Source organism: Enoplosus armatus, chromosome 1 (genome assembly GCF_043641665.1).
Source record: "Enoplosus armatus isolate fEnoArm2 chromosome 1, fEnoArm2.hap1, whole genome shotgun sequence".
In the NCBI taxonomy this organism is placed as follows: domain Eukaryota; kingdom Metazoa; phylum Chordata; class Actinopteri; order Centrarchiformes; family Enoplosidae; genus Enoplosus; species Enoplosus armatus.
In genome coordinates this window covers 26,054,730-26,074,988 of record NC_092180.1, presented here as the reverse complement: position 1 = coordinate 26,074,988, position 20,259 = coordinate 26,054,730, and the positions used below count along the sequence as shown (strand labels likewise).

Here is a 20,259-nt window from a genome sequence, read left to right as displayed (position 1 = left end):
CAAACAATAACAGTGTCAACACTGGGAGATCATTTCAGAATGTTTTCTCCCCTTTAAGGGAATAACTTTTAAACCTTCATATGAGATTATAGTGTATTTAGATTGTCTTTTTGCAGTACATATCATTTAATTTGCCATCATATCAAAGGTGGTGCAGTTAGCGACTAACACCCAACCTGACTGGCAACCACTGCATTCCAACAATAACACTAACACAACTGTCTGAAGTTACTTCATTAACGTACAACTCCCATCCATTACATATCTCTCTCGCTCGCTCTCTCTCTTTGGCTGTGTTACCACATCTGCCAGCTCTCCACTTTCTTTTCCAGCAGTTAGCAGATGGAAGTGTCTGTGATGATAATGACAGGAAATTAATTCCATCTGCAGGGATGGTAATAATGGGGCTCTGTATGTGTGTGTGTGTGTGTGTGTGTGTGTACGGATCAAACTTTCTTTTCTTGTCAGCATGTACTATATGTTTTAGTGAATACCAGACAGACGACAGGACAACTAATAAAACATGACAGTTACCTGCCTTTCAGACCCCACGAAGCAAAACATCACCTACTGCAGCTCTAAGGAGAACTGCATCTATGGACCACACCACATGACCACAGTAGATAGGGATACACAGCTACACCATAGGCTATGTCATAGCTGATGTTGCCTCCTCAAAAAAACTATTTCACTGCTAAAATGTCACAGTCATGAAAGTTTTGCCTGCAAAGATTGAGATTTTTTGCACATTTCTTTTCTAAATGTTAAGCATCTTGCGGATTATAGACGTACAGCATTGTTCTCTGTGTCAGACTCTGTTTATGACCAGTGTGTGGAGTTTCACACAGTTTACAGACACCAGAGAAAGGCCAGCTGTAGCTTTGATACAGCAGACCTCTAGTTATCTCCGTACATTAACGTTTGTAAGGCTAAGGCTAGATTAAAGGGATGAACACTCTCTGCTAAACACCACTTTACTTTCCTCCCACGTTTGCATGCCGACTCGTACATTTCCTCTGGCTCTCACACACAGATTCACACAGTCAGATTACAGGTTGAACAAGGTCATCTCAACTCACCAATGGCACTATTTTCTACATGAAAAAAAACAGGGTTAAAAACTGTATTTACTTTTTATAGTACTTTTCCCTTTCCTCGGACAAAGCCAATACAAGCCACTCCGTCTCTTTGGCAACATAACGGTCAGGGGAGACGGCATCTTTAGCTTGTCTCTGTATAAACTGTAGCCTCTTTTAACGTCTCCTACCATGATATTATAAGGCAAATGAGTAAGTGCTTACATGCTGTTAAAGACTAGTGCCGAGCGGCGAGAAGCCCCAAGCTGGTGATTACCGAGCTCTAAAGCACATCTGCACTCCAGCTCAGCAGAGAATCACGTGAACACAGTGTCTGGTGAGGAGGAGGGGGGTGGGGGGATCACACAGGAGCAGAGAGGCCCCTCAGGCATCTAACTTATTCAATAGAATCACAATCGGAGTAATTACAGTTTGCTCAAGTGAATTGTGCGTCTTTAAAATGGGGGTAAGAAATGGGTAGAGAAGAGATGGCGACTTTGGATCTTGGATCAGAAGATGGCACAGCAGACAAGAGCCAAGCAGCAATGACAGGGCACAGCAAACTTCAAATCACTGCATTTCACAGCGCAGAAATACAACAGGACTGGTAGAACTGCGGCCAGGCCGTTTGAGAGCACTCCATTAGTGATAGTATGTCTAGATAACCCTTGTCATGTACGACTGGTTAGGATCACAAAGTGTCAATAGCCCCGGGGTCTTGCAGTCCTTGTTTGGCCTCACTAATTGTCTTTGAACAACGTACTGACACCCTCTGATCACGTCTGGGGAGCACAGCAGAGGTGGGCACACACAAAGAGAGAAACTGATGGTGCTGGATGAACCCTTTGTCATTTGGAGCCTTGGGCACGGTCCCACTCGTTATCCCGTGTAGACACAGCAGGGAACTGGGGGGACTACTCCCACACCAGCCCATGCAAATGGAAATGTCCTCCTTCAAAGTGCTGTTAATTGCAGTCTAACTGGGTTACAGTGTAAACCCTAACACTTTTACTGACTTAGAAATACAGTGCTGCTGTGATGCAAATGATGTGAAAGTCTAATTTAAGTGAACTTAAAGGTTCTTCATTCTGGTGAAATGCACATCAATGTGCTGTAATTTGCGTGATAGTAACTTTTCCATTGTCCAGCAATAGCACCTGGGGCTGGAGAGGTGGAGGTTACAGAAATGGGAAGTCTGCTATCTCTACGTATCTGCCTGTCACACCCCAACACCCAGAGGAAGGGAATAAACTGGAGGAAAAAAGGAACAGTCTGTCATCATATCCAGTGACCATAAAATGGTATATCCAAAGGCATGAATTCATACAGTCATTGATTTTACTCCATTTCAAAACTTAGAAATAATCAATCTCTTCCAAGAAAACATTTAAACCTGCTTCAGAAAACAGCAGGAGCCCATGCTCACTGTCGCTTTGAATGGCTCAACATGTGTTATCCTGCCTGGCTGGAATAAAAAGGTAATAACTAGAAATCACCCGTAAAAAAAAGAACAACAACAACAACAAATATGAAGCCCACCAAAACCCATTCTGTTCATGGGGTTTTATTTCAGGGGTGTAATTTTTGTGTTGCAGTTGGACTCAGTGTCAAGCCTTTGAAATGTATTTATGTAAAGTGTAAGTTTATTTGGAAAGCTTTAGGATACTCGAGGGCCTTTCCCCGATCTTTGTTGTTTTGTCCACCTCTCTCCAATCTCTACAACAGAGGTGGCGAGTGCGTTCTTCTTACTGATCTGACAGTATTAAAGAGGTGAAAAGACCTTCAGAAGGTCAAACAGAGGGGGGGGGGTCTGCAACCAAAAATCAGACAATAACGGCTGCTTCCAGAAATGGTTCCAGGTGTGAACAGGTGTGAAAGTGGGCACAGCCCCAAATGCTCCGAAAACTGTTCTCTCCACATTCCTCATGTTCCCTTCTTTGGCTACTATTCATGGTTTCTGCTTACTGCACCATTCCCATTAGTGTTTGCTCCGATGGAGGGAATGTAATTTCAGAAAAACAGATGTGATGAGTGAGACCAAGATCTGGATCAAGTTCTAAACCACAGATGCAACAGATTGATAGATTATCTCTTATTATCTCTCTCTCTCTCTCTCTCTCTTCCATGTTTTCCGATTACATTCTCACACTTATTCTCACACACCAGGAAATATTTACTGTTCTGTAGCCTGTTCATTGACCTATTGTTCCAACGACTGCTAATACTGATGTGCTTGCTCAACTCGCCCAAGTTGAGAACTCATTATTGACTTGAGGCACCAAAACCTCCAGCGACAACAGCAACTGCTCGTCTAGTTCAACACCACAACTCACCTGACAGTCTGAAACACTTTATTCAAAGAACAGGATTTTTCTCTATGGCTAACTGAAATGCAGACCACATGGATTCTACAATAATGTGATGGTTGGGGCTGAAAGGTTGCTATACACCCTGTTGAGGACTAGGTCCATTAAACTTAACTTGTATTCAAGCCAACAAAAACAATACATAAAAAGACAAGAAAATATATTGGTATAAAAAAAACCTACCAGGTTTAGTGTAAGCATGGACTGTTTTACCACAGCACCAGTGGATGGAGTGCAGTGGTGACAATAGTGGGTCATATTTGATGTATGGGCTCTGTTTGTAGGAGTTGCAGCATCCACTTGAAGACTTCCACACCAGCCATTAGTCTTGCGTGAGAAAGACCTTGCACAGACTAGAGAGGACGTACAAGTACACACACATACACACACGCGCACGCAGACTTTCTGTTTCTTTCTCTCCCTTTCACACACACACACACAACATCCCACACCCATGCTGAGAGCGTGACCCCCCTCTCCTGCTGGCATCTAACAGTGGGCACTACATCACTGTCAGCGTCCAGACCACCAGGGAACGGCTCCGGGCCACTCTCCTCTTGTAGCGCCAAGCTCTGAGCTCCTCTGTGGCCCAGCCCAGTCGCTGAATTATGGCCAAGCCAGAGAGGCACATTGTAGTGGGGAGACGTTCCAATTTGTTGGCCTTTACAGAAAACAGACAGGTACAAATGGCCCAAGCGCGGGCTGGAAATCGGTCATTCAAGTGTCATTTTAACTCTGCAAAAGCCTAAGGGATTTGGAGCACACTGACAAACACACACACACATCATATGTTGTCTCCATTCCCAGCCCTGCGGATGAGTAATCATATATTGTCTCAGCTCCACAAGGAGTCTAATGGGATTACAACATCTACACATGTTAAATATTCAAACAGAGCAAGTGAGTGTTTAAATGTATTCCTTTTGGCCCAAAAAATGTTATTTTCCAGATGTAGTTTACGGACACTTTTTCAGCTATTTGAATGTCATTTCAAAATCCCATACAGCACTTTTGGAGTAGAACTGACTTTTAAATCATCAATTATTCCTGAAATACATATTTAATTTCACAAAATAACCAAAGAACTTATGAGGCTTTGATGCCAGCAACAGTTTTGCAAGAAAGGATGTCACATTTTCCCAACAAGTAATGGAGCTCAACATCTCATATATTCACATAGTGATGTGTTCTACAACCACGAAGCCCTCCAGAGGCTGCAGTACATCCAGCATCAACAACAAGGTCCGGGAAAAAGAGCAAACGCCTTTTTTCACACCACAGGGAGCCCCATTCCTGGTCGGGACAGACAGAGGTACTAGGTTGAGCTCCCCTCTTAGAACAGTCACCGGTGGTTGCCACAACACTCAGCATCGCGTCAACAAAGGCCATCAGACAGGTTTGATCTGAGCTGCCGGAAAAGATGAAGGAGGCTGAAGGACAGAAAAGAGGAGGCGTGTATTGACACTTTCCCTAGTGTTTGGTCCCTCACACATGGGTGTGCAAACACACATTTAAGCTATAAACTGTGATACATGGGGGTTGCTGGGTCATTAGGCCAACTCCCAACGCACACCCAAGACGTCTCCCAAGCTCACCCGAAGGCGAACCGTGGTAAAAAAAAAAAAAAAAAGTCATCACAAACGTCTTTAGTTTGTAATGTTGACTAAGAGTTTTATTCATTCATTATTAGAAGCTCACAAGGATTAAAGACATGTTATTATAGACATGTAAACAGAGGCAACTGACTAGGAGAGGAAACTGGGACACTTTGCCACAAAGCACACCAGAAGGCAGTGGTGGCTGGTGGGCAAAGGATTTCACAATTCAACCAGCAAGTCTGCGAAATCTGCAGAATCCAAAGACAACGTGTTTGTTTTCTCTTTGTTTCTGTCTTTCCGTTCAAACATACGATGAGATCAGTCAATCAACGTCGCCTGCCGAGCCAAATCAGTCCGTATCAGACAGATGCTTCTCGTCTCATGATCAATTTAGTTTCTAGACGAAGGTCTAAACAGTCAGAATAACTGATTATAAACGTGGTCTCTGCTGTGTGAATTAGCGCCTCTGCTTCATTTTCGTTGAAGCTTAATGTAAATACATACTGTGTGAAGGCGATCATTATTTCAGGCGAGACGGACCGCCTCCACTTTACTACCCTGAAGAGTCATCAAATGACACTACGCTTGGTGTATCAACCTGAGGACTTGGAAAGTGCCACAGGTAGAGGAAATCTGATCCGCTGAGCTGCACCTATTGGTCACTCGGAGCCAAAGCGCTCAGTTTCCATACAGCCTAACCTGTCCCTGACCTGGCCTGCAAGGGCTTGGGAAAGGTCACTGTAAAGATCACGGCCGGCAACCTGACACAGCCGGCCTGACGTGGGGTCTGTCCAACACTCAAATGTTTCAGTAATGAAGACGTGCCAAGTCATCAGTAATGATCTAAGGTGTCTTTTAAAGGAGTCGAACTGGGCAACTTCAAAAATGTTGCAGCAAGTGTATTTCTTAAAGCCTGGCGGGATTACATTTCACTGTGGTTGTACCTCATATGAGTACATGAGACAAATAAACCTGATCGACTGATTTCATTCTTAGATGTGGCTATATAACTAACTGGCAACAAAATCAAAAAGAGAAAATTGAATCCACTCTCGTATAAAACGTATTCAACATATCCTAACATAGCACACTCTTGGCTGAAAGGCTTAGCGGACTGAAAATGAATCCCTACTGTATAACTGAGTTATTTGTCAAGTACAAGTCCCTTCTCCCATCTGATGACTTGCTTCTTTTGTCTGTTTCATCATTGTTAATTGAACAGATGTCGTCTTCATCGCACAGGAATTGTGATTTATTTTTTCTATTTTTTGACATTTTGTAGCCAAAACAATTATGCAATTAATCCCAAAAATATTGACAGGTTAATTGATAGGAAAAAACATCCATATTCAGAATACTCCGAATTTTGGACCCTTAGATAACTACAAGTGTGTATTTTCACTATATTCTGTTTTGGCTTATTTGCCATTCATTCATTTATTCACAAAAATGTCACATTTCTGATTATATTCTGAGGATATATAGTGGGACTACTTTTCTCACAAGCACCAGCACAGGCCTGGCAGTGCAGGTCTCGGATCTGCCCTCGTCACCCCAGAGAGAAGAATCCTATCCTGGGAAGGGGCTGGAAGGACAGGGGGGAGCAGTAAATCACTTCTCTCCCCTGCATTCACACGAGTGGCGAGCAGCTCTGAACTTGCGCTGCATAGTAAGAACTTGTGAGAACCCAGATTGACACCCACCATCCACCCCACCCCACCCAAATAGAGGATTGGGGTCAATCAGCAACGCGACCTCAGATGAGAAACCCTCAAAAGAAGAAAGAGGGAAGAACCCCCCCCCGCCCTCCACTTCTTCTTTCAAATCAGAGAGCATTACATCTGAAGCTGCATCCTTTCATCTCTCATGCAAAAGAGACAGACAACTTCATTTCAGTGAGAAACATGAGCGTGCTGCTTCATAAGGACATGGAGAGAGTAATTAAAAACCAACAAATAACACCATGTTCAATTAAAGGGGATTTACAGTAGAAAATCCCTCTTTGCCAGTCATCCATCCATCCCGCCCTGCTCTTAATACCACCTCGCCCCGGTCCTCATTTTAAACTGCTGAATCTCACTTCCATCTGCTTGGCCTGGGCCGGGGGGGTGAATGCTTAAAAAAGACCTGGGCTTGGTAGCTGGTGCTGACACCTCTGCTGCTATTAAAAAAGAAAAAAAAGTTCAAAACCCCTATTTCAGACACTTTCTTTCCGCTTTTCTCCGCTTCCCTCGGCTCTGGTGAAAAGAGACAATGACATGAAGTACGAGGAAGCTCTTTTTCTTTCTCCCTCTCACCCCATTTCTTCTCCAAAGCCCTTTGACATAAACAGAGTCCATCTCTCCAACTCTCTATAAAGAGACCATACAGCCTCCCTGGGAGCTTCCACCCCTCACAATGAATTCACATTATTGTTGCACAACTACTTTCTCTCTCTAGCTCTGCGCTCCCAGCCCAGCCCCAGCTCACTTCCCATTCATTATTTCACCCTGTTGGTCTTTCTCTGTCTTGTGTCTTCCTGGAGTTCCCTGAATTTTTTTTTTTTTTGGGGTACTTCTTCCTCTTTAGCATTGTTTTTAATCCCACCTTAATCTCTTTCTCGAGCCTGTCACTGCGTCGAGCAGGCTTGAATGGCTCTTTCCTCATTTGTTCTTAATCCAAATATTCTGGGTAGAGGCCTAGATGAAAAGCAGGGGTCAACTGCTCTCGTTGTTCTAAGCCTCACAGCAGTCCAACAACACACACACACAGGCTGATGCGCTAAGAGAAAGAGACAGCGAGACGATGGAAAGGCCTGGAATTCCCTTTTGATGCACTTGACATTTTGTCTCTCTTCATTCATTCACCTTTCATTTCGCTAGCGTGTAACGATGTTGCTTATCTGCCGGAGATATAAAGACACGAGTCCATTTAGCAGGCCGGGTGAACTGGCCCTGGGGTTGCAAAAACAAAACTAGGCAAAAGCTTGGGAGGAGTAAAAAATAGATCAAAGTGTTCGTCCCGGCCCATTCATATGAAATCACGACCCAATCACATTGTGTTCTTGCAGCGCTTTTAAGAGAACGGGTCAGTGGTGCTTTATTGTGAGTGGGAGCTAGCCTAATGAAAGGGACAATGCGAAGATTAGCAGTGCCAGCCAGGCGGCTCAAACTTCACCCTGGCTTTAATTGCTGCAAACAAGGGGAGATGTAGAGGCAGGGCAAACAGAGGACAAAAGAGCAGGGCAAGCTCAGGAAGAGGAGGTAAGAGGAGGTATGAAGGCTGGATGATAAATGGAGGTATGGCTTTTATGGAGGTGTAGTGTGTCCATCTGGTCCAGGCTGGAGTGGGATGTGTCAAGGAATGTGTGCCGGTGGGCCAGAGGGTCCAGGCACCTCATAAACCTTGCAAGGGTCTTGTAATTACAGCGTCCTTGTGTTTTAAGGAAAAGTATCTCTATCTTGAATGTGAAGAGTTCACACAAATCAATCAAAGTCCATACCTAAAGCTGAAACATAACATAATACTTGACATAAAGTCACGTCTGCACGTATCAAGACTTTTGGAAAAATATTCCTCATTGTTTTAACTCTGAGACATAGAACATCAGTATCAATCTAATTTAAGTACGGAGCTGGAGTCACAACATGTTCAGCTAGGTTAGCATAAAGCCTGGCGGCAGAAGAATGGATAACAGGTTTAAAAAATGATGTTTTGACTTTGCTCCTGAGGTTTGCGTATAGGGACCACAATGTGCCCAGCAGCATGCAGAGCACTTAGGTTTCTAATGGGGATAAACCCCTCCTGACTCACAGACATGCACACACAGACATGAAGTTGAAAACTGGAAATAGCAGCATACACACAAATAAATGCATAAACAAAGGCAAGGGACATGGAAAAACGTGATGAGGGCACTTTTCCACAAGGCAACACAACCAGTGCGCCACTTGACGTGACAATTACACATGTAGAGTGGAGGACAAATGCGACCTAGTCTTCAATATGTCGGGGTGTGTTTGTCATGTGTGCTGGCTTTACAATAAACAGTTCAAGTGAATTATAGCATTCTTCATGTGCTGTACAGTCAGCAGTGTAACACTTCTCTCCTCCTTTTATCCTTTCGGTCTCTTCTTTCCACTCCTCCCAGTGTTCAAAGAAGTGCCTGACAAAGCACTAGAAATTGATGCTTGCACTCATGGGCAATGATGTCATGTTACAGTTCACGCATAATATTACCACGGTCTGAATTCATCAGCAGACACCGATGCGCCAAAGCAATCGGGTCATTAGAGGACAGAAGGCTTTTAGGGCATAAAGGCGTGGCGCTTGAGGTAGGGGTGGAGCACGGAATACGTTGGGTGAAAGCCTTTTGTTTCCGAAAAGGTCCCCGAAACCTTTTCGGAAAATGAAAAACATTCCTATTAGTAGGTTTGAGATCATTTAAACTGGTTTGGAAATGTTTCCTCAACCCAAGGGACTTCTCTCAAACCACGTAATCTCTTTAAGGAGATAACCATGTCATCAATTTAAAGTCAAACATAAAATGAGCGTAGATTTATTTTTTTTTCACATGACAAAAGCTTGCAACGCCTCAAGAACCAAGAAGTTGCTGGCAGACACTTACCAGTCCTGAGCACGTCGATATGGCTGCAGAGGAGGCCGACAGGTTGCGGATAATTCCCTGATACAGGCAGTTGTGAAACCCCACGTCCCCCGTCACTGTGGCGACGCCATCCGGGCCGAGCGTCTGCACGGTGAACCCGGGGCCGACCACGGAGGACGGATGCAGGTCCAGGTGCATGTCCCGCCCAAACGCAGAGAGCCGGTAGTGCAGGGAAGAAGAGAGGGATCTCCTGCTGCGATGGCTTCGCCTGGTCACATCGTGGGTCAGGTATCCTCCCTCAGAGTCCACCTCCACCGGGGTCACAAACACGTAGTCTGAGGATGGAAGAGAGGGACGGGAAAGGAAGTCACATGAAAGTGCCAACATCAAATAATCAGATGCTTCTGCTTATTATTCTGTGATTTTTCTAACTTCATGTTTCATCCCCTCCTCTGCTTCAGTGTAGAGAGTGACAATGACAGCATACTAAACGTATGTCAGTAAGAAAGTTGCATCTACTCAAAGCACATCTGCCGATTGCTTTGCATTCTGGTTTTATTACTGTAAAGCTAGTGTCGGTGGTGACAATGTTTTACAGTTTTACCCCTTTTAAAAGAAAGCTGTATATTTCTGCACTAACATTTGCCGCATGTCAACTACTTTTGATATTCAAGATATCAAACGAAAAAGGTTTGACGCTCGGCTGTCGAGAGCGCAGCACTTCATATGGATCACAGATGGCTTTTAACAAAAGCCATAACGCCGACATTATACTTCCATGCATGTCAGATATGGGCCAATGCTTTAGAACCAGAGGTTGTAAATATATGATGTTCAGATTTCATGCACTATATATTACAGTCGAGCAGTGTAGTGTAACAGCAGAAGTTCCAATTCCACGTTTTTTTTGTTCCCTCTCTTTTTCAGCCTTATACAAAGCATATGACCCCCCCCCCCCACACACACACACACACACACACACACACACACACACATGCTTTCCTCACAGCCCTCTTTCCTCAGAGAATCAAAGTATGTCGATCATCTCAACTTGTTTCCTCGGTTGCTGCAGGTCAAAGCAGCCGACATGGAATCCCTGAGTGTGCACTGCACTCATTGGCCTGTCACTGCAGCAGAGTCAGCACATTACAAAGACCTAAGCGGGGCTTCCTAAAATGTTTTACTACAGAAGGAACTGTAAGGAACTGTGTGTAGCATTCCTAATTGTTTCATTCAAGACCATCTTTGGGAACCACAGGACCAACAACTGAACCCATCACTGCCACATACATCTCTTTTCCCACACACTCTCTGTCTGCAAACGTGGCATGGTGCCAGCTGGAAGAAAACACCCAAAGATGTCAATAGGCAAGCACTCACCATGATTTAATCCGTGGCCGTCGCTGGAAGAATAGCTGGCCGAAACGGTGTGGGAGCAGTAAATGTGCAGCGTCTGCAAAAAAAAAAAAAGAAAGAAGAAGAAATAATTAAAAAAAACAAAAAAAAAAACACACAAGTGGACAGGTAGCAACAGGTTGGAAGCACTGGAAGAGGTGGAAGCCAACAGGTGATGAATGGAGCTCCTCTGTTGAAACATGAGTTGCACTTGAGTTTAATTTTGGGATGACAAGCGTTTGTCTTACTTTTCACCACAAGCAGCGCAGACACCGGCTTGCTGTTGACATAAATCATGCTGAAAAGAGACAAACGTTTGTCTGTTTTGGTCCCAAACTAGACTGCCTGCTGGTGGATTCAAGGGTGTGCGTGTTTAATGAAGTGCCACATGCCTTGATGATGTTCCAGGACAGGAGGGTGGACAGGAGCTTGACTGAGGTGCAGCCGACCAGCGGGATGGGTAAAGTCCATATCAGAAGAAAAAGGCAATCCATGGTGATGGCATGCAAGCTTACACCTCTCCCCCCCCCGGTTACCTCCTGAGAGAGCGCAGAAGTAGTAATAACCTGCGGTGTCGCATAATGCAATACGCACGCATCGTTAAGTGCTTCTGTTCCCCGCTTCGCTCCCGCAGGTGAAGTCGGCAGGTTGCGGCAGCCGGTGGTGCGCGCAGACGAAACGCTCACTCATGAGTGTGTGTGTGTGTGTGTGTGCGTATGTGTGTGTGTGTGTGTGTGTGTGAGGAGGAGGAGGAGCGGCAGGTAGCGGTGTTGGAGAGCACCGGCAGGAGCGCTGACTGAGCACTCAGCCCGGCTCTGTGAGAGTCGGTCTGCGGGATGGAGCACAAATCAGCGGCCGGCAGCCAATCAGCGCGCAGCATCATTTACCACGCGCAGATAAAAGGGAAGAAAAAGACGTTCTCCTCCTGGCAGCGGCGGGACTGCTGCTGCCTTCAGGTGCCGCTCGTAAATTTCTACGTTTGGAAGTTTCGTGAGCAGGCCAGTGCTTCTGTCAAAGCCAATTTTAAGCGGCAGAATGAAGGCACCGGCGCGTGTGTATTATTTAGCTTTATTTACAAAAGTGTAACGAGCAGAATACAGAAAATACAGACAATAATACACGATCGACTGAATTTTCTTCACTCTTCTGTCTCTTCTGCTCCTGTCCTGGGGTACTTTCACTTGTCCATTTCAATTTTCTGCTACTTAATACTTTACTACGTTTCAGAGGGAAATATTTTACTTTTTACTCCACTACATTTGTCTGAGTGCTGTAGCCTAGTTACTGGTGATTTTAAGAAGTGTATAAAATACAATATACTGTTCAAGATTAAGAGGATTTTATTATCAGTCAATTGTGTATTTTCCAATTTCAGGCAACAAAAACTACACCGATCGGCCAGATGGTGGTGCTATAACAAGGAAATGTTGTGTTTTGGCCCAGAAGTTCAGAGGCATCTCAAACCTAAACTTGCAATGCTTACATTCCTTAACTCAACACAAACGCAATGCACAGAATGATTTCAGCGCGTACTTTTTCCTCAGCCTCTTCAAAGCTGATCTGGTTTTTACAAATTCTGGACAAAATAGACACAGCTTATGGCTTTTATTCGCCCGCTGGTATTTTGATACCACAGTAACTATTACTCATTCTACCCATCATATTGAAATGACACGGTTTCATGCTTATTATAAGGCAAATACAGACTGACCAAAAAAAAAAGATTGCTCTCACCATCAGACTTATTCTCACAACACAGATGCAAATCTCCTGCAAGCCTTCTTTGTATTGCAGAGTTTTTATTTGTTGTGGTTGGACTGCACATAAGGCAACTAAGATGCACAAACAAGAAAGGATGCATGTTTCCTGAATGCTGCTTGAGGCTCAATGCGTACCCACTGTAGAGAAACATGATCATTTGCAGGCTTCCCTGAAGCATGTCAGACCATATTGGGCGCTGTTTCATCTGAAAATGTGGAACTGTCAGCAAAATGTTTTCTCTTAGGGTTACAAAATAACATTATGCTTTCATCACATTGTATCAACATACCAACAAAAGCAAAATAACAATGCATGTAAATAAAACCTGCGCCAAAACAAGAACAAATGAGGACAAATGCGCATGATATAAAACAAATACAGACCTTAGCTTAATGAAAACAAGGATTAAGGATGTTTTATGTCGGGCTTATAGTGTTCTGTATGTGTTGCAATGCCATTAGAAAGTGTTCTGTGGTAGTTTGACATTTAATGTTTTTCGTAATTGCGTGGACACGCACCTTAAAATTGAAATGTTTCTGACAGCATTTGAAGGTAGCATTATGCCTGCTTGTAGCAGTGTTAACGACTAGTCAATTAAACTAGCCAAAAAGGTTTTTAAACATATCATATAATTAAATATCATGTTGAAGTGACAGGTTGCGCACTCTTCACCGGCTCGTACTGTTAAAGCGTGTGTCTAATGCTAATAGTTGCGGACAGGTGGTCCTGCAGTAGCCCTTTTCCATCCTGGTGGCTGGCAAACACCTGGATACGTTGCTGGAATGCACCGACAGACACACAGCTGAGGAGTACAGCCAGCTCGCTACACAGATATTCACACTCCGCCGAGCATAATAGGGCTTGTCACAGCTCTTGCCAGCTTTTCTGGCAGAAATAAAACATCACCTTAATAACCCCTCCATATTCTCATGGGGCTTATGAATGTCTGTGCTACTTGATTGTGTGTTTAGAGTATACTGGCCAAATCACCCTTCATGGCATTTTTTTTTTTATCATTTAAATTATTAGTCCTACAATATTAGAACGGGTGCAGTGACACTTTGCTTTGACGGTTTCTTAGTATCTTGGTGAAATGTAACAGTATCGCAGGGAAAATCCTATGCATTTATTGATCCTGATAATGCTTTTCTCCAATGCAAGCCCCTGTGAAACGCAGACTTGGAGAGCACCCCACAATGTGCAATCTACACACAGTGACACCCCCACACAGCCCCGGCTTTGCCAGCACACTGGAAGAACAGTTCTATCAGGAAAGAGTTTGATCACACCAGACAGCCAATCTAGGCTCCAGGGGGAGAAGAACCGGAAAAGTCTCGGTGGACTGTTACCATTTTGGGTTGCGACTGAGGGCTAGCGATATTGAGTTTTGTTGCGGGCTGAGCTGACTCAACCAAGTGTAAAGTTGGGGAGTAAATGAGCAGCCCTCCCGAAAGTAGTACAGTCCTACCTTGACCTGACCTGTCGAGAGAAAGCAGATATCCGCCCAGATTTTGACAGTAATGTACTCAAGACAGAGAGCAAAAGGTGAAAGAAAAGAAAAATATTACAGCAAGATGCACCAAAATAACATATATATATATATTCAAGTGCAAGTGCGATTTAGGTTGCTTGATTTTTTTTTGATCAATGGTCTTGTGTTCCGCCTCAGCAACCTGATGCCAACTGAGGTGGGCCACTCTGCATTGTTTAACTCCTGAATCCCTCCCCTGAATGGACCTGCTATGCATCTCATTGTAGTAACATGCAAACAGTTGCTGAAAGCATCTCAAAAAAGATTTGCATTCCTCATAGCATGCCAAAACATGCAACAGACATAATCAGAGGAACATTTTTGGCGGCAGTGTTGGGCGAGATGCTTGAAAAATACATAAAGTATTCATTACTTATTGCTGACTGATAAACCAACGGCAGAAGTAATTTGTTATGTTACTCGTTACATTACTTGATGTTACTCAGCTCCACTGTCTAAGGTGCCTTCCAACAACTCCAAAGCAGTGCCTGAAATAGGCCGGTACTCTTATTGCGTACCACCACCTCCTGGTGAGTCTATACGCACCCCAAATGCTTGGGTTTTTTTTTGCCCCACTGGTATTCCACGAAGACCCGCCCGACTCTGCCTCTGATTGGCTTGTGTTCGTTGGTTTGGTTGGTTAGGTTTAGGCATGAGGAGTGAGAACCGTAACTGTGTCTCCGTGTAAACACATAGCTAGCTTAACGCTGCTTAATAAGGGTTCCTATAGACCTAATATAGGTCCTACATGGAATTCATCAGCTTTTATCAAATTTTGAATGTCAAAAAAAGTATGACAACAAAGCACTGAAGGCCTGCATGTTTTCAGGCCTGAGCCAATGCATCAATGTAAGTAAGTTAAATACTTTTCTCATGCTTTCTCTTTTCTCCCTCTTTGTTCTGTCATGCTATGTATACACCATTATTGCAAAGGGGAAATTGCTGATTTACCAGATGATAAAGGAAGTTTATCAGTTACACTCAATTTGTGTTGATTTGACACACTGTACTTCAAGGTGACCTTTGTTGTAACTGCGTCATGCAGTCTTGCTCCTACATTATGGACTTGCCTTTGGTATTCCTTCTCATTATCCAATTTACTCTATAGGCCATCAGATATAATGAAATGCATACAAAAATACATTTGAAGTGGGAAATATTACCAAGATATGCGTGTAAATATAAATATATCCAAGACACATGCGATGATGGTGTCATTAGGGTGCTGGCTGCAAAGTAACCACACTCACGCATTAAATCTTCTGAAAACCATAGCAGGTGCGGCACTGTGTTACTGAACGTTGGTTTGGCTTTAAGGGCTACTTCTACAAACTGCACCAGATGGGACTGATGTGTTCTTCCATCCTGAAAAACAATTGAAAGAACATAGAGAGGCTGTAAAAATGTCACTTTCTCTTTGGTGCACGCTACAGTGGTAGTAGTAAGGCATGCTGGGAAAGTCCCGTAGACACTGCACTCCCCTGGGTCCTCAGCAATACACCCGCCAAGTGTGGAGTCAATCAGATGAGCGGTTGTTGAGATAATCGAAGGACAGACACACACACACACACACGTACATAGACAGAGATTCCTTTATAGTTGGATGTAAGATGCAGTTTTGGTGGCCCTGTAGTTGGTGTGCTAAGTGTTAGTGTAAGTGTCTGTGATTTGAGGTTGCTGGGAAATATCCTGCACTGTTCTTTGGAGGGTAATTGCACTGTCATCCGCACAGTGTGATGTAGAGTTAGTGAAGAAACACGACCGCACTGTTTCCGCGAGTGCTCAGTGAAGGTCCCTGAGTTGTTGTATAAGCTGCTCATGTTTGACTACCTGATTACTCTGCTCTGGCCCACCTATTTGTTCCTATGTGCAGAGACAAATGGCGAAAACACACAGCATTAAGACCGGAAGGTGGACAGACTCGCAGACTGAGAGGCATTTTCTAATGTGGCTGATGTGGTTCGTGCCCTTTGTTTTGCGCTATTTCTTCTCCTCTGTTGTGTGTTGAGATGTGTTTTTCTCAGCATGTATGCTTCCCGTTCGCTCCCTCTGAAAATGTAGTTTGTATTGTTGGTGGTGGCTACAGATGTTTTTAAATCTGAACAGTGTTACACCCCAGCTCACCGCAGCTTGTTGCACCGTGCCACTGTGTTGACAGACGATGTGCTTATTTACGGCACGCTAAACCAACTGTCTGAAGCCCTTAGCGGTCTCTCCCTCTCCGTCTCCCTTTCTCATAATGTCTCTCCCCCCAGTATGGGTTGTTGAGTTACCAGGGCCTGCCAGGCCAGTCAATTGTTTGTTTCCCAAAAGCAATACAACATATCTGGTTGCAACTGGAAATATAAGCAGTTGGCTTTTCTGGTCAAAGATGGAAATAGATTGTAACATTCAGAGACCACACTGAGATGATATCTCTCCCCCAAGCCTTCTGTCCTGGGAACACAACGTGAGAGGAACCAGAGTCAAGAGACCCTTTGATGGTAGTTGATGGTATCAAACAAGTGGACTGCAAAAACTTTACTTTTTCTTACTGGGTAACATAACATATGTAAGGTTGGTGCTATGAAAATATCTATTTTCAAGGTGGCCTCAAGTTCTTAATCATGATGGTGAACATCAGGTGCTACGCTGCTGTAAAGGCAGAAGCTTAGTTTAATCTGCTACGAAACATTTTCAATCTGGATCTACTCTAAACTCTCAAAACACGGCTGTGCTGCTCATCTCTAAGTCCTGTTTTCTATCGTCATACAATAAGGAATTTTGTACAAACAAGATCATACCTTTGGAAAATACATAATAACAAGGAAATAACAAGAATCTAAGGTTCTACACCTAGCTATAAATATTAATATCCTCTTTCCTGGCGTCATGTTTGAACGTCAACATACTCGAAATGAGTTTTCCTTTGGCATTTTACTTCTATAGCTCTGTTCCCACCGGAGCCAGCTTGTCCAATTTACTTTGTGCCAAAAAAGCAGCCCACCTCTGAATGCCAACCTGATGGCACACAATAAAAAATGTGGGCAAAAGTGAGGGTTCACAGAGGCTGCCAGGTTTCTAAATTCTAATATTTGATGAACTGATGGCAAAGTGCTAAATACAGCACCTTTAATATTTCTATTTTGCTGGGGGGCCCCCTTGAAGCCGTCTCAAGTGCTCCAGCTCGACCCCAGACCCCCACCATGAGAGTGAGTCCTTGGTTTTTGGGCACAGGCATGTCTGCACTGGTTCGAATACGCTGGCATCCCTCATCACCACTTATCCATTTCTCAATACACTGTGCCACAGTTACCCATGGGAGAGCCCTTTCCTTCATCGCTGGGTGTAGCGTTGGCTGAGAATGTTGATGCACTCTGTTTCTAATCAGACATAGGGCCTATTTACTGAACAGTCAAACACTTCACTGAAGCCTTAAGAGGAGCAAGCTGTTACCTCAGGAATATGTCAGTGCCCCCAACCCCCCCCCCTTCGCGTGGCTTTTGTTTGTTTGTTTTTGCCTGTCATGTGGCACTGCTTTTTCCAGCGTGTGCTCCAGAATGTAAAAGCTCCAGACGCTCCTCTTCTCTCCTGTCCTGAGCTCTCGTCCTGTATCTGGTCCTCATTTCAGACCTTGTAATTTCTCTGCTGCCTGTATCTGTGGGACTTTTTGGGGTGAATTTCTGTCTGTTCGTGCAGGATTATTTTTGGCTGTGTCAGCGGTTGCCACGGTGGCAGGCATCTGTTTGCCTGTCAGTCATGTCTCGTCCTCTGCAGCCCTGTGTGATCTCCTCCTGCATGCGGATAGAAATAGCTCGAGTGCGGGCCAACCACATACAGTATGTGTATGTGTAAGAATGTGAAAGCTTGGGATTACAGTATGACGATCCATCAAATAGGTCAAATTACTACGATTTGGAAAATGTCTAGCCAAGCTCCTGATGAATGTGTGTACATGCAGGTACTGTATGTCTCTGTGAGAGTGTGTTTCCAGTATTAGTCAGTGTCATTGACAGGCTCTTGTTTTTCTGAGCAGCTCTTCTGCAGTCAGGCCTTCTGGCCTCTCTCTCTGCCCCCCCACCAGCATCAAAGACATGAAATGCTATAGTTTAGCTCACAGATGGCCCATCTAGAATTCTGAAACAGCATCTGTGATATCAGTCATCTACTGAGTTGGAGCGAACAGTACAGTTTAGATCATATGGCTCAGCAGTGAATGTCTGACCTCAGTTTACAGGCTCATGAAAAGGATCTTGGACTAGGAAGCTCAGAATCAGGTTTATTGCCAAGAAGGTTTTCACATACAAGGAATCTGCCTTGGTATTTTGGTGCATAGCAATAAACAAAGTAAGAGAAAAGAAAAGAAAAATGAAAATCAAGTACCGCAAAAGTCAAGAATCATAAATAGAAAAAACATTTACAATACTAATATGAAATGTTATAAGGAATATGTACGATATATCTGTTTTTAGAATCAAAGAGCTGTGCAGTTTGTGCAGGAAGGTGCAGAATATTGACCAAGGAATGTGCAAAAGTTCACAGTATAAATTATAACGAATGTGTGCAATGTGCAGAAATAGTAATATAAAAGGTGTACGTTAGTGTAACGCATTGAGACAGATGAAGACCCTGTCCATGTCAGCCGGGAAGAAACTGCTCTTGAGGTGTGAGGGGCTGGGTTCTTCCTGAAATCCACTACCATCTACACTGTTCTGAAGACAGTGTGTAGACGTTGTTCTGTCTGCACCGGGTCACCAGATGGTCAGTCTCCCAGCTGCAGGCGGCGGACTCATCCCCACCAGAGATCAGCCCAGTGAGGGTGGTGTCATCCACAAACTTTGGAAGCTCGACAGACGGATGATTGCCGGTGCAGCTGTTGGTGTACAGAGAGAAGAGAAGCTTCACAAGTCGGTGATTCACCTGCAGGTGGAGTCCACACACTCAGCCGGGAGAGCTTGTCCTGCAGCAGAGCCAGGATGATGGTGTTAAAGGTGAAGCCACGTTTACGGCATTGTCTTCAGACTTGTTGGCTGTGTAGGCGAACTGCAGGGGGTCCAGGGGTGGGTCTGTGGTGACTTTGAGGTGGGACAGCCAGGGGTCTGTAGTCATTAAGTCCTGTGGTCCTTGACAATGATCATACAGCTATTGTCCAATCATAGCTTAGCAACAGCTGGCCTGTCAAGGTTTAGATTTCTCTTCTCTGTAGAAGCATGGGGCCGTAGCAGGAGTGAGACTCTGCATTTAAAGAGTTTGTTATTTGTGATGGAGTGTCTTTTGCAACGGTGTGGTTTTGCTACATCTATGTCTACTTAAGTAAATGGTCTGGGTACTTCTTCCACCACTGAGTCCTGGATGGTATCAGAGTTCAGGCTAACGTGGCTCTGTCCTGCTCTTTATTGTACTTTGTGAAGTTATTCTTGTACTTACATTTAAGTACGCATATATCACATATTACTATATGTATTAACCATATATATCGTATTAATCTGGTAAGTCAACCAGATTCGTTTTACATCAGTACATTCATTCATCCATGTGCGCCCTGGTTTGTAATTAAATGTGTCAGGTTTCACTTAATGTGACCATAATGACATAAAACACGCATTTCTTGAAGCCCTGTATTTGAGAGTTTGACATCTAAAGAATACTTACCAAAAGGAAATGACAGCTATAATCATCTCACACCTCGCCACTTGGGGGGGAAAAAAAATGAGATGAATGCCTATCCTTATGCTTTGTGTACTTGTGTGTGTGTGTGTGTGTGTGTGAGGTGGGAGTCCCCTACTTTCACTTTGAAGTCAAGGGGCTCATTACATGAAAAAGGAGATGTCATCAGTTGTCAGCCAGGTGCCAGGAGTCGGGGGGAGAGCCAGAGAGACCATTTCCTATCCCATCAGCACCTGGGATTTCTGTCTTTGATGACATCACATGGGCCCGTGCCAGTGGTGGTGCTAACTGCCCGGAGTGT

At 44.2% G+C, this 20,259-nt stretch overlaps 1 protein-coding gene across 1 annotated transcript in view; it reads right to left on the bottom strand.

Annotated features, from left to right (window-relative positions):
• The window catches only part of adamts18 (ADAM metallopeptidase with thrombospondin type 1 motif, 18), a 50,829-nt gene extending 39,315 nt beyond the window's left edge, over positions 1–11,514 (bottom strand). The window contains exons 1-3 of the mRNA XM_070902555.1: positions 11,413–11,514; positions 11,006–11,078; positions 9,647–9,960 (exon numbers count right to left, since the gene is read on the bottom strand). Of these exons, the coding sequence (XP_070758656.1) occupies positions 9,647–9,960; positions 11,006–11,078; positions 11,413–11,514 (489 nt within the window). The remainder of the gene's footprint in view (positions 1–9,646; positions 9,961–11,005; positions 11,079–11,412) is intronic.
• Between the last annotated feature and the right edge of the window lie 8,745 nt (positions 11,515–20,259).